Genomic DNA, 13,329 nt, shown 5'->3' on the forward strand with positions numbered 1-13,329 from the left:
AAAATGAAGGTTTATTCGAGAACTAGATTATCATATATAAATTAATTTTATTAATTAAAAAATTTACATAATTTCCTCATTTTTTTCCTACAGTCATAGTATCTTAGGAAACATTGTAATTTATGAATTATAAGAGTACAATCAGTTTAACCTACAAAGTACTTTACGATTTAGGTGGAATACATGCCACAATACAGGAAGTCTGTCTCAAGTTTCTTATACCTTGTTCTTAAGATTTAAAGGGCATAAACTACTAACCCCAAGAAACTAGGGCGAAATGTGGACGAAAAGATTTAAAAAGTTGGAGGCAGAGAAATGCTGAGCATTTGAATTAGACGTTTGCAGTAGCTTGTATGTCAGTTTAAAATGACAATAAAATCTATACTTATTTCATTTGACTTCAGTCTTTTACTTTAGTCATGAAAATATAGTTTGCTCAGTGAAAACAAAACTATATTTTCTAAGATAAAAAGTTGTACACTTTCTTTTTATTATTCATAGGTTGAACTATAATTAATTTTTCAAACACTTCCTTTAGAATCCAAACGGTTTCTGAAAATTAGAAATCAATAAATAATATTTCTGTAATTCATTTTGTCAAATCCAGAAAAAGTTATAAATAACAAGAAGGGGGTTCAGGCTGAATATCATATCTAATACAATGAAAGTGTAAAACAGTTTACTGAAGAAAAATAATGAGGATTATTCCTACTTCTTCAAACAGATTCAACAAATACTCTTAGTAGTTTGGAACTGGAATAGCGATATTAAAATAACTTCCCGAAGTTAAATATCGTTTTCAAAAAGATTTATGGGTGTGTACGCTTGAGACTGTATTCTACAGCATTTAATTATTGTAGAATTTTTATTCTGTGAACGCAAATATTCTGTTGTATGCATGTACATACTTAAGCTTCGGATAGTATTGGGGTATATATATATTCATAAAAGATTTCTGTACTGATTGGTCGCATTAAAATATCATGTGACATGTGACGTCTATATTATGGTGACAGTAATTTTAAAATGTGACAGAAAATGGTCCGTAAAAGACAACAAAGACTATCCAATTTATAATAACACTGGACCTACAAATGACAGGTTACTATAATTATGTTTACGTTATATATTTTGTAACAATACTGTTATATTTTGCTTCGTAATTGGACATAAGCTATTAAAACTTACAGCAATTATTTTTAATCGTCCTAATTCTGTGTTTATTTTTTGAAAATTAATCGAGATCCAAATACACCGATTTAAAGTAAAATTAAAGAATTATCGCAGAGTTAGTATTACGTTTGTTTGTTTTTTGAATTTCGCGCAAAGCTACACGAGCACTATCTGCGATAGCCGTTCCTAATTTAGTAGTGTGACATCAAAGAGAAGGCAGCGAGTCATCACCACCCATCGCCAACTCTTGGACTACTATTTTACCAACGAATAGTTGGATTGACCGTCACATTATAACGCCCCCACAGCTGAAAGGGCGAGCACGTTTGGTGCGACGGGGATTCGAACCCGCGACCCTCAGATTACGAGTCGAATGCCTTAACCCACCTGGCCATGTCGGGCCCTTGGTGTTACGTTTTAAATCATTTGTCCGACTTAATTAATTTATGACCTGGCATGGCTTGGTAGTGAAGACACTTGACTCGTAATCCGAGGGTCGCGTGTTCGAATCCCCCAGCACAACAAACATGCTCGCCCTTTCAGCTGTGGGGACGTTATAATATGAATCCCACTATTCGTTGGTAAAAGAGTAATCCAAGAGTTTACCTCCAGTCTTACACTGCAAAATTAGGGACGGCTAGCGCAGATAGCCTTCATGTAGCTTCGAGCGAAATTCAAAAATTAATTTATAGTTTATCTAATAATTGTTGCATTTAAAACAAATTAAACTGTTAGCTTTACTAATTTCATTGAAAACACTTCATTCTCTCTCTCACGTGAAAAGAAATAAAAAGACGATGAAATTTATAATTTCCATCAAGGTCCTAAGTCTTAGGGTTTGAAAAACGTATATCATTTCTTAAGCTATTTCTATAAGGTAAGCAAACATTATCACATCACCATGTCTCCTTTAAACCCTAAAAGAAGATGTCCCCACTATAACAATGGGAAGTCATTGATATCCAGTACTCGTAGTACACTGGAGGTTGTTTGATGCACTTGTTGACGTAAAAATTAAAAACTTATCTGACACCTGTATATGTTATGCAGATAATCTAGAGTTGATAATTATTATGACGCACAATATACATTATTTACATACTGTAATATCTATTGAGTATAACGTACAAGGAAATAGATTTGGTAACCACATAACTACGAACACCAATATATTATAAAGCATGGGCTTGTCCCACTCCTACCTCCCATACCTTCCGTATTACCTCCCCTTTTCTGTTTCCGTATTAGCTTAATAGTATTGGAAATTATTATGATTAGTAATTACAGAAATAATATATTATGATAAAAAATAACGATTATATTACTTGAAAACTTTGGGTACCAAGGACATCTATCCCTTCGGTACGCCTATGGATATTCTGAGACTGTGGGAAAAGATAAACCAAATCCTTCTAATAAAAATTGACTAGAAATACATCAATGACTTGTAAAGCAAATTGAAAATAATATAATCCACACATAATCCATCAGAAAAGTACTTGAAAGAAATACAGACTGATTGTTTTGTTTTTGTTGTGTGTTTTTTTTAAATTTTGCACAAAGCTACTCGAGGGCTATCTGCGCAAGCCGCCCCTAATTTAGCAGTGTAAGACCAGAGGGAAGGCAGCTAGTCATCACCACCCACCGCCAACTCTTGGGCTTCTCTTTTACCAACGAATAGTGGGATTGACCGTAACATTATAACGCACCCACGGCTGGGAGGGCGAGCATGTTTGGCGCGACGGGGATGCGAACCCGCGACCCTCAGATTACGAGTTGCACGCCTTAACTCACCTGGCCGTGCCGGGCCTTAACCTAGCTGAAAGAGTGATATTAGATTCCCACTAAATGACACCACTAAATGTGTAATTCTATAAAGTATTCCAATATTCCTCTTTTATTTATATTCCAACCACGAAATCTCTTGTTCAACTTATATTTTGTTTTGACCTGAACAATAATTAAATATATTCACGATTTAATTTCTTTATGGTACGTGAAGACAACAAAAATATTCTTTGTACTAAAATAATACAAATACTTAGGAAGTATGTTAACAAATGTTTTTCCTTTCATATTTATATGCAAATGCGCTCCGCACTCTTTCAGAATTGGCGCTTTAGGAGTGATCATCAAACCCCAATATTCGAATTTAAAAGAATAGCCCAAGAGCTGGAGATAAGTAATGTTGATTAGCTGCCTTCCCACCAACATGGACCGATGACAGCCCAGTAGTTAGTGTAACGGACTTCCAAGCTTAGGTTCCGTAGTTAACGTTCCGTTACCACTACAATAAAAAACAAAATGGTCAGTTGAATCTGCTCATTGGATCTGTGGGTCCATTATAAGAGTGATGGTCATGTCTTTTTATTCCATCTGATCTGACAAGGGTGGCTCAAGGGTGGGCGGTTAGCGGTTTTGACTAGTTGCTTTCCCTTCAGTTTCTTATCCAGTGGTCCCCCGCTGGCACAGCGGGCAAGTCTACGGATTTACAACTCTAAAATGAGAGGTTCGATTCCCCTAGGTGGACTCAGCAGATAGCCCAATGTGGCTTCGCTATAAGCAAACACACACTATCAAGTGTAAGTAAAAAAAAACCATTTTTTCGCAACACTTTATAAATCTATGTCAGTTATCAGCGTTTAAAAAAAAATAATTACTACCGATATTTACGAGAGTTAAATTCAAGGACACTCACTTGTTTCGATATTGTTTTTAATTAGGCTATATTCTAATAATGTTTACGATATGGTGTAAGAAACAAGAAAATGACACAATTAATTATAACAGATTTAGGTTGAAAGGTGACGAGACCAAAACGCTATTGAGAAAGATACTGTTTTTATTCACATAAGTGACATTTGGATGTCTAGATCCGGAGAAACACTTAGAAATGGGCATAAACAAAGTTTCAAAGTCAAGCACTTATTGCATGTCTGTATATAATCTTTAATCAAGAGAGAAACAAATAAACATTAACTGATACTTTATTTTGCATTGACCAGTTCTACGCTAATGGACATAGATCGTTTCTTCAAAGTATTATTCTTATTTTTCTGTAGTTTTAAAGTGGTGTAGTATAACTCTTGTGAAATACTTTCCGATCTCAGCCTCATAAAACAGTCATTGTTCTTTGTCTATGCCTGGAATAGAGAAAAAAAATTCAGTTAAATAAAATATAATAGGTAACCAAGAACAACGCCCTCTAGCTTCAAGGCATATCTGTATACACCTGTAGCGCCCATTTCGAGCATTACGGTTATTTTGACATGATTAAAGCTACTCAGAATTGCTGCCAGAGGGCAATTTTACATTGTTATACTTTAAATTTCTAGCACATTACCATCTAAAGTGTTTTAAGGTCAAAAAAGTATATTATGGCTATAAGGTATTTTACATCATTTCCGGTTCTGTTATTTCCAAATCTAACGGTTCAACCAATCATATCATGGATTGGTAATAGAGTACTTCAATTTGTGCTCTATGCGTTCTTCTAGAGTATAAATACTGCAGCAGACAGACCAAATATTAACTTGAATTCAACTGAACAACCTCGTATACCTTAGTAGAATATTGTTTTTTATAGAAGGCCAAAATGAAGAGCGTAAGTTTTACTTTTTGTTTTCTTCTATTGTTTCTACATGAACCTGTGGATAACTGTGATGCTACTTTTAACACATAAGAACATTATTTGTGTTTTAATATATAGAGTATGTGTAATATAGTAGCCTCACAGAAATAAAACACTCTGTGAGAAAGATACATTAAAATGTAAAGCAATGTAAAAACTATATTCTTTCCTTCAAACTAACTTTTCACTTGTTATGTATTTTACGCAGTTATTTGTTATTGCTGTTCTGTTTGTTGCAACCGTTGTGGCCGAAGAAAAGAAAGAGGACCTGAAGGAAGCCGAATCCTACGTCGCTCCTGTCGTTTACGGACACGGTGCTTACGGCCACGGATATGGCGGTTACGGACATCTAGGAGCTGCTTATGGTGCTCACGGTTATGGTGGACTTGCTGCCAGCGCCCAACACGGAGCTTACGGCTATGGCGCTCATGGTCTCAAAGCTAATGCTGCACACCGTAACCTGAACGCCTATGGTGCCCATGGCGGCTATGCTGGCCACTACGGAGACATCGGAGCCTACGCTCGCAACAAGGGAGCCGGATACACAAAAGCTTACGCCTACGATAAACAGGCTGGTTACCATAACCGTGGTGGAGCTGCTGCTGGCTATGGTGCTCGTTATGGTCTCCATGACAACTACGGACATGCCAATCTCGGTGCTTACGGCAGATACGGACATGGTGCTTATGGTGCTAGTAACCTGGCCGCTGCCCACGGTTATGGTGCCTACGGTAAAGTAGGAGCTGGATATGGCCACCATGGTTATGGTTACGGCTACGCTCCCGCCTACTACGGCTATGGGTACCACTAAATTATTTTTGGTAATTTTTTTTCGCTTTTATTATAATTTCTTTTTAACCAGATTCATATAAGCATAAAAAATTTATATTTTATACTAGATTTCGAACGGTTTCAAATGTGAGCGTTATATATTATTATTTTACTTTTTATATATTTATTCCAAAAAAAAGAAACCGTTAATGATCCATTATACTGGCCCAAGCTTCAAGTTACCAAATTATCCCGTACAATAACATCAAAACTATATTATTTCACACTTACTTACATACTCTGAATTTTAAATTAGAACTAGCATGCTTTTGTTTGTAAAGAAGAAAAATAATTTTTAATGAATACTGCTTTTGTATAATGAAATATCATGATGCGATTTCAATTAATGCCAAACTTCTTTATGATATCGATTTTGAACAAACAAGGGTAAATTAATTTTTATTCATAAAATTTTCTTTGTATTTTATTTAGCCATCCCTGAAGAGCTTGCCCTTCCTATGATTGATGGAAAAGCAACGTTTAAGTTATGTCAAACCATCTTCTTTGATCACAGATTTCCAGTTTTTGATAAGCGACAACAATAAAAACTCTCTCTATTTTCCTATTCTGAAAACTTGCTAAGCCTATTTTTTATCAGTCTTCCACTTCACTTTTATTATTTCTTTACTTTTCTCATTGTTTTACTTTCTACTTGTCTTTAACTGAAGTTTTCTTCTATACATCAGTTATTGTTGATGTTCTATAATTTATTGTAATCGTTGTTATTTGAAATAAAACTATGTTACTAGTTGAAATGATGCTGTTTGGTAGAAATCATTACGTTGGACATGTTACGATACATATCTTCACAACTATCGCTTACGCACATTATTAACGATACACCTGAATGTAAGCTGTGAAACATTTCCTTTATATAAATTATTGAGTTTAGCTATGAAGCATAATTCACCAGTCTTTTGTATTTTCATATCGTATAAATTATCAAAATGGTAAAATATAATCATGTTTTATCCTAATTACTGGATTTTCAACTGTGACCTTACTAAGGACGCCCTCTACTCCAAATGCAACGAAACCAGAATGTACGTAACCAGGTAGGCACAAGACAGCAATAAGTTCAGGACTAACAACGAAAAATCCGGAGTTCAATATTCTTCTGTTATAACTCAGCACAAAATCTAACAACTACTTGAGCCAGGGTAAACTTAAACTGACTGGCACTGGAATATTTCGGCATAATGTTGGGTATACCTTGACTTAATGAAAGCTTAAACTGACCTACAACAATGTATCTTAATATAAATTTGAGCACGCCCTGACTCGAAGGAAACTTAAACTGGCCTACATGTGAATACCTTAACGAAGAGTTGGGCACACCGTGAATAATAAAAAAAAATATAACCAAGATACATTTGAATATTTTTATATGTGTTTGGGCACGCCTTTATCTAAAAAACAAAACTGTAAAATTCTAACACAGTTATCACCCAGTAAAATAAAGTCTGAGCACTCCTTTACATAAAAAAACTTAAATCACATTTTTCCTTTCAAATAATAATTTAAAAGTTGGGTATGCCATTACCTTAGAGAAATAGCACTTTTCTTGTGATATCCAAGCATAACTTCTGGATATACTCTGCACTAAAAACAATTAAAAACAACTTTAACTGTACATTTACTGTTATACTTCTACATAAAAGTTATATCTTAACTGTGAGGCCCGGGATGACCAGATGGATAAGGCGATCGACTCGTAATCTGAGGGTCGTGGTTCGAATCCCCGTCACACCAAACATGCTCGCCCTTTCAGCTGTGGGGGCGTTATAATGTAACGATCAATCCCACTATTCGTTGGTAAAAGAGTAGCCCAAGAGTTGGCGGTGAGTAGTGATGACTAGCAACTTTTCCTCTAGTCTAACACGGGACGGCGAGCTTTGCGCAAAATTCAAAACAAACCAAACTTAACTGTAAATATGTTTAATTTTCAATTGTTGTGTGCTTTGTCAATGAGCATGGTCTCTATTTGTTGTGCAGCGAAGAATTATGGAACAAATAAGATTCAGCACGGTTCAAGTTTATCTCAGAACTCCTCATGTTTACTCTTTGTCCATTGGGATGAAAATACAGCATTGAGGGATGAACATCAGTGGCAGTTACTTTCAAATACATTTTGGATTCTACTACACGGTATTCTTAAGTAGGCTTATGAATAGTAACCGCAATAACTGGAGAAATGGCAAGAAAATGTAACGTGGACTTCAAAATAAGCTTCTCATCTGGTTGACTTGAAGGAAGAGGCTAGCTGCAAGTGAAATCCTTTATTCAACAAAATAACACGAAATGTTCGATGGAATAAAGGAGGGTGCTTCTCCCTGGAGACAGATCAAAATGAATCTGAACTATCAATAATATGTTTATTAAATATCGACTGGTGACGAGTATATATATAAACAATAGGATCAAGTCTCTCAAAGCAAGGGCGTCACTCAAGTCACTCTTAATGGTTCCATAAGTAACAGTGTTTTGTTGTTATTAAGTTTCTTGTAATGCTACTCGAAGGCCATATGTACTCGCAGTCTCTAACTTAGAAGTGACAGAGTACAGTGAATGCAGTTAGTAAACATTAACGGCAGCCAACTCTTGGGTGCTACGTTTTCATCAATGAAAAATGTGACCGACTGTAACATTATAACGCTCCCTTGGAGCCCAAAGGATTCGAGGTCACGACCCGCACCTCGTTAGTCGAGCGTCCTCACCATGCCAGGCTTTAAACAAAAATAGTGAATTACTAGCTTTGGGTATCAAAAGACATGCCAGTGGTTAGTATTACTGGAAATATTTGTATATTATATTTAATTGTTCATTTCTAGAACAATATTTTCCTGGAGAGAGAGACAATATCAACGTGAGAAAATTATCCGGAACAATTACATAAACAATTTAGGCACAATGCATAATTTATACATAAACAGTTTAGGAACAATTCAAATCCAACTCTCTCTTGTCTAGTGTCAATAAGAATCGAAACATATGTTACGTTTGATTAATTCCAAAATTTCTTGTGAACAAGAATTACTCACCTTTCTGAACCAGAATGAAAAAAAAAAAATTATAGTTAGAGTACTTACAAATAATAAAACGTTATTTTAAGATAACTAAACGATTCAACTATTAACATTTTTATGCCCCAAAAATATTTTATCACCGTCAGCTGCTTTTTGTTTTGTTTTGGAATTTCGCACAAAGCTACTCGAGGGCTATCTGTGCTAGCCGTCCCTAATTTAGCAGTGTAAGACTAGAGGGAAGGCAGCTAGTCATCACCACCCACCGCCAACTCTTGGGCTACTCTTTTACCAACGAAAAGTGGGATTGACCGTCACATTATAACGCCCCACGGCTGGGAGGGCGAGCATGTTTGGCGCGACTCGGGCGCGAACCCGCGACCGTCAGATTAGGAAGCGCACGCCTTAACGCGCTAGGCCATGCCAGGCCGTCAGCTGCTTGCAACGTTGGAAAACCAAGCAAAGCTGAACGGTACTAATTAGATCGCCCCATACAACTCAATTTGTTCACTTATCATAGCTTGCGGGCTAAATACCCAATAGTATGTGCTTTCCTGTTTGTACTCAAGATAAGAAATATTGTCAGTTGTGTTATCACACAGCAGTTTCTGTAATGTTATTTGAGCGTTTATTGTAAGCAAGTGGTCTAATCCTGACTAGTTATTAAAATACTGTTTACTTTGGATATAGTCTGAAGGTTCTTAATTGTCAATTACGTATTTTTTTATTTTGAGCAATGGGTAAAACTCATATTGTTTCATAATGTTATACTCTTTTAATTACCATTACTGATAGATTTTTATGACAGATGTCTTTGAATAGTCAGTTGGAGAAAAAGTCTTTAATAGAGACGCTATAAATAATACTTGTAGATGGGTAAATTTGCAGAAGAAACAAAAAATAAATAAAAAATACGTGAAAAAATTATTTTAAGGATAAAATTCTATTTATAAGATATCTTTAAAGTAATAATACAAGTTATAAAATGCATGTAATTAAGAAAAACATGTCAGATATTAATATTAATATTAGAATTGTTTTTGAAATATCTGCAAAATCAGAAGTAAAATTACGCCTAAAGAGAATTTTTCTGTTATACGGTGTTTTTTTTGATGGAAATAAAGAGAGTATAAGACAAATAAAATTAGTATATATATATATATATAGTAAGTTAAATGAGGTTTTGGTGGTTTACTGATTCTTTTACAGTAGGTGTCTGTGACTTATTAGAGACAAATCTAAAAATTAAATGAACAGCATGCACTCCACTTGTTTTTCAAACAATATATTCAAAACAAGTTAATTGTATGTATAAAAGTTATTTACACTACGTATATCGTAGTTGGGTCTTAAATACTATGCAGTTTAGAAGCCAAACTATTTTTCTCAACTCTTATCTCAAGCACTATCATACAGATCTATGTCTCTTTAATGTTAATTGTTAAGCAACAAAGACGATTGTGTTTTCCATATTTTATGAATATATGTAGGTAACAATATTTGGGGCTGAGGAGGGCTTGGCTCATTTTGGGGACTCAAGCCCCCCTTTGGCACCGTCACTGGCCTATTAATCGGAAAATTACAGAATTTGATCAGGAATTTTGAATATTATAAACCGCTTAAATTCAGTGAATTACTTCTGACATTAGTATTTCTAAGAGTAAATTAAATATCTTGGATGGAAGGAGTCAGGTCATATGCGGTGTGAGGTCAATGAAGGAAAAGACAACGATAGGTTAAGTGAGGCCTAACAATATCAACTCAGAAGTAATGTCCTCGTCGTGGACCTGGACCATCGATAAAATATTCAGTTCTAGACCGAACATAAGACTCAGTATAGTTTGTAAAACTATTATATATAAACCATCATTTGTAATATGTTTAATTGTTTTTTGAATTTCGCACAAAGCTACACGAAGGCTATCTGCACCAGCCGTTCCTAATTTAGCAGTGTAAGACTAGAGGGACGGCAGTTAGTCATTATTACCCACCGCCAAATCTTCGGCTATTTTTATACCATGAAATAGTAGAACTGTCATATTTGGATACAACTGATCAGGTTTTTAATGTGTGCATATTTTCTAATATACGACGAAATATGGTTTTGCAGATTTTTGGCGTAAACAAGTGTGATATATCATAGTCTTTAGTATTTCTTTATAAAAATGTGATAAAGCACTTTAGACTTCAGATTAGATACAAATGTTTAGCTCGTTTAATTGGATTACTTTATCATTTAGTAGAATTAACACAACTTTTTATTCAGATCTGAATATCATATGAATATTTCTTACACTTATATCACCATATCTCCACCGTTATATCTGTTCTTTACATACATAACTTGAAATGTAATTGAATTATTAAAGCCAAACATCAGCGTTTCTATTTTATCATCCTGTAAAACGTGTGTTTCCTTGGTGCCTATTTAAACTGGTTGAATTTATTTCTAAAACATATAATAATTATTAGACACATTCATACAACGTAATTATGTACTTACGTTTGCCCAATGTAAACATATTCTGTTCGTCTTCATCCTAAGTTATCGTATAAAATAGAAAAACGACAATCTGGAAAAAAAAAATATATATATATATATATATATATATCCTGTAAACCCACTAGTTTATATGATCTCTTAATTACTTTAATATGGCTTATTATTATTATTATTCTGCTCTAAAGTATTAGAATTTAAAAATATCGTAATATACCACGTCAGAGGAAATGAAACCTATACTGGCGGGCAAGTTCAAACGTTATTTCACACGGATTAAAACCCAAATTTAAATTTTATTATCCAATCCCCTTAGGGAGAAAAACTTATATTTCCTATGTTTCTTGCATATTTTTCCCTTATAGGTGCATCTGCGTAGCAATCATTTATTTCAGAGCTAATCGTTTTAAAATCTGAAGGGTATACAACTTAGTCCAAAACACCCAGACATTTTGTTTTTCATTTATTTAATTATAACCCCATTTCGACAAAATTATGATCACTATATTCTAACCTGCAGTTTCCTTATATTTCCATAAGTCCAAACAAGATTTGGTCCAAAGATAGACTGAAACAACCCGCACAGACTAAAACAGGATAGGGTATCTGATAAATCTGAAGGGTATACAACTTAGTCCAAAACACCCAGACATTTTGTTTTTCATTTATTTAATTATAACCCCATTTCGACAAAATTATGATCACTATATTCTAACCTGCAGTTTCCTTATATTTCCATAAGTCCAAACAAGATTTGGTCCAAAGATAGACTGAAACAACCCGCACAGACTAAAACAGGATATGGGATTGTACCTTTCCTTTGCTTTTACATAAGACAAAAAAAAATCCCAAATTAAGGAATTTTAGCCTGTTATTCTTAATATTTCAAGCAATCCAGGTGAGACTTTTTATAAAGGTACCTTTGAACAATTCTCACTGACTGAAGTAGACAGATATGAAACTCATGATGCCTTTCTTAAAGTTTTACGAACGTGAAATATAGTTACAGCATTAACCTTGATTTTTCCTTTAGATTTCGAGCATTTTAGATAGGTAACGCAAAACGTTATATTATATGCAAAAGGAGTGCATATTACAGTAAGAAAACCTTAACTCTATCTATTACTCTACTCTTTACTCATTACTCTGGGAATTGTGTTTCCAAATAATCTGCAGCCACCGTTGGCAGAAAATAACATGTTAAATAATTCCACAGAGAGTTTGTTTGTTTGTTTTGGAATTTCGCACAAAGCTACTCGAGGGCTATCTGTGCTAGCCGTCCCTAATTTAGCAGTGTAAGACTGGAGGGAAGGCAGCTAGTCATCACCACCACCACCAACTCTTGGGCTACTCTTTTACCAACGAATAAGTGGGATTGACCGTCACATTATAACGCCCCCACGGCTGAAAGGGCGAGCATGTTTGGCGCGAAGGGGATGCGAACTCGCGACCCTCAGATTACGAGTCACACGCCTTAACACAGTTGGCCATGCCGGGCCATCTTCAGATAGAAAGACATCCGTTAAAAATAATGTCGTGACTACGCTTGCCCTTACATTGACAAATGCAGAGATGTTCGTGCTAATGTATCTCAAAGCGGCTGGTACGAGTATTAAAACTTTCATTAAAACAAAGTAAAGAACAACGTTTGGACTTTCTTAGGTCATCTTCATTGTCTCACACGCGTAACATTTCCAGTTCATCAGTATCATTCTTGCATATTCTTCTTTCTATATCTTCTGATAAAATAACAGTCAGTGTTCATTATAAACCTACAGATACCCACAATTAATTGCACTTTAATTCTAACAACTCCATACATATAAAAAAGAACATCTCCAAATCCCAGTTCATTAGACTATGATTTTAATTCCCGCTCAACAGAATTGGAATAATGTTTCCTTGATCGTAACTACTTCAAAAACATTCTGTAAAACTCTCGAAACTCTGTAAATCAGGACTACATCTCCTCATCATCTGTCACGTGACATAACTCTTCTGTGTGAGGTTACTCCTTATCCTCAACTACATCTCCTCATCATCTGTCACGTGACATGACTCTTCTGTGTGAGGTTACTCCTTATCCTCAACTACATCTCCTCATCATCTGTCACGTGACATGACTCTTCTGTGTGAGTGTGAGGTTACTCCTCAACTATCATCAACTACAT

General features: G+C 35.1%; 1 protein-coding gene and 1 long non-coding RNA gene across 2 annotated transcripts in view; one reads left to right on the plus strand and one right to left on the minus strand.

Moving 5' to 3' along the window:
* Positions 1 to 4,142: 4,142 nt before the first annotated feature.
* LOC143228147 (uncharacterized) overlaps positions 4,143 to 13,329 on the minus strand; it is a 54,654-nt gene continuing 45,467 nt past the window's right edge. The window contains exon 2 of the long non-coding RNA XR_013015218.1: positions 4,143 to 4,316. This is a non-coding gene — a long non-coding RNA (uncharacterized LOC143228147). The remainder of the gene's footprint in view (positions 4,317 to 13,329) is intronic.
* On the plus strand, positions 4,640 to 6,119 carry LOC143229875 (uncharacterized). Its single transcript, XM_076462734.1, has 3 exons — positions 4,640 to 4,777; positions 5,013 to 5,625; positions 6,068 to 6,119. The coding sequence occupies exons 1-2, from the start codon at positions 4,769 to 4,771 to the stop codon at positions 5,613 to 5,615; spliced, it is 612 nt and encodes a 203-aa protein (XP_076318849.1). The 5' UTR covers positions 4,640 to 4,768; the 3' UTR covers positions 5,616 to 5,625; positions 6,068 to 6,119.

The sequence above is a fragment of the Tachypleus tridentatus genome, chromosome 10 (genome assembly GCF_004210375.1).
Source record: "Tachypleus tridentatus isolate NWPU-2018 chromosome 10, ASM421037v1, whole genome shotgun sequence".
NCBI classification, from domain to species: domain Eukaryota; kingdom Metazoa; phylum Arthropoda; class Merostomata; order Xiphosura; family Limulidae; genus Tachypleus; species Tachypleus tridentatus.